The sequence below is a fragment of the Galeopterus variegatus genome, unplaced genomic scaffold (assembly GCF_000696425.1).
Source record: "Galeopterus variegatus unplaced genomic scaffold, G_variegatus-3.0.2 Scaffold4615, whole genome shotgun sequence".
Classification (NCBI taxonomy): Eukaryota; Metazoa; Chordata; class Mammalia; order Dermoptera; family Cynocephalidae; genus Galeopterus; species Galeopterus variegatus.
In genome coordinates this window covers 200,761-202,388 of record NW_007730726.1, presented here as the reverse complement: position 1 = coordinate 202,388, position 1,628 = coordinate 200,761, and the positions used below count along the sequence as shown (strand labels likewise).

Here is a 1,628-nt window from a genome sequence, read left to right as displayed (position 1 = left end):
TAGTCATTAATAATACTAATTTTTCATGTAAAAGTGTTTCAGCATCTCTTAAACTGATATTGGGAAACAAAACAATTCGGTTTACATTTAATCAAGTAAATGCTCTGTTATCAGTACAGTAAATCAGATAATTTTGTTAGTGTATCCAATTATAGAAATTCCATCAAAGTATTCATTTTGAAATGATTCACCAGATTTTAAAAATAAAGTTAATTTTTATTCTAGGTTTTTATCGTGAAAAATGGATCTATGTCCATAAAGAAAGCACAAAAGAAGTAAGTATTTATTGTAAATAAGAGCATATCTTGTGTTGTTTTTGTTGAATATGTAATATTAAATAAATTGTTTCTTTTGCAGTGTTAAGTCTATATTCACATTCTAACAGATGAAAGCATACGAGGATTTTTTGAAGCAGTGATTCTCAATTTTGTGTATGGTGTGTGTGTTTGTGTGGTGTGTGTGTGTGTGTATGTTGTGTGGTATATGTGTATGTGAGGGTGATATGGTTTTGTATGTGGGTTTTGTGTGTGTGTGTGTGTGTGTGTACGTGTGTGTGATGTGTGTGGTTCCCGCCTACCCTGGTACACATCTGAATCGCACAAGGGCTATTTCAAACCAAGCATGGATTCCTACAACGTTAGATGTATTTTCTCTCTGTTAGTGTGAACCCTGTTGCTGATGGGGATGTGCCCTCTCTCTCATGTGTTTTCTGGGGTTAGGACATCTGTGAGACCTTCATTCAATTTGGAGAGTGGCTAATATGGAATTAGTAGTCAAGTTTGAATCTGTGCAGAGCTATTTGAACTCTTTCCTTGCCTTTCTTTTGCCAATTGGCTAAAGCTTTTTTAATGAGCTATAAAACAAGACAGTTCACTTCAAGCTGTTTCATGTTTCTCTACTTAGTATTGGGAAAGCTAGTTCTTCGTACAATCCTACTTGATTTTGCAACAACTGGGGAAAATAATTTAGGAAGCAATTGTTTATCATATATCATGTTAGGATAAGTTAAATGTTCGAGAAATGTTGATAATGGATGTTCTGAAACTAGCACAGTTTCCTAGAAACTGAGGGATTAGATTCTGAGAAAGAAAACTTATTTGACCTATTTGATGATGGCTAATATTGTTAAATGGGTATAACACAATTTTAATCCTTAACATATACTTCAGTACACCATTAGAAGGCTGTTTGACAGAATCTAACCTAATGTGTAAAAAACAAAGTTTAGAGCTTATGAAAGACCGTTAAATATTTTATCTGCTCTGTGTTACCACACTGATCACAGAACAGAGAACCCCATTTAAGCTAGCATAAGCAGCAAAAAGAGGAATTTATTGTGAAGCTGTGGGAACATTCTGTGTATCTTGGGTGCAGAGATCTAATCAGGCTGAAGAAGGGACCAGACAAGGAATGAGAGCAGGCACTTCTCTGCATCTTGTCATGCACCTTAATTCCTGTCACCTGGTTTAGACCAGGTGTGTGCTGCCTGTCCACGTGACCAACTGGCTTCCCCATGGCATCCAAGGTTACATGTTGTGGGGCTAGGCCCCTACAAAAATGGGTATGCTTTTGTGGTGCAAACATGCTATTTGCGGCCCCTCTGTGAATCAGATTTAATTTCCCGTTGT

General features: G+C 36.5%; 1 protein-coding gene across 4 annotated transcripts in view; it reads left to right on the top strand.

Moving 5' to 3' along the window:
* The window catches only part of FBXO25 (F-box protein 25), a 90,689-nt gene that overhangs the window by 39,404 nt on the left and 49,657 nt on the right, over positions 1 to 1,628 (top strand). For 3 of the 4 annotated variants that reach the window (XM_008587987.1, XM_008587989.1, XM_008587988.1), the window contains exon 4: positions 226 to 275. The exons of the other annotated variant lie outside the window; for it this stretch is intronic. In XM_008587987.1, coding sequence (XP_008586209.1) covers positions 226 to 275 — 50 coding nt within the window. The remainder of the gene's footprint in view (positions 1 to 225; positions 276 to 1,628) is intronic. 4 annotated transcript variants of the gene reach the window in all.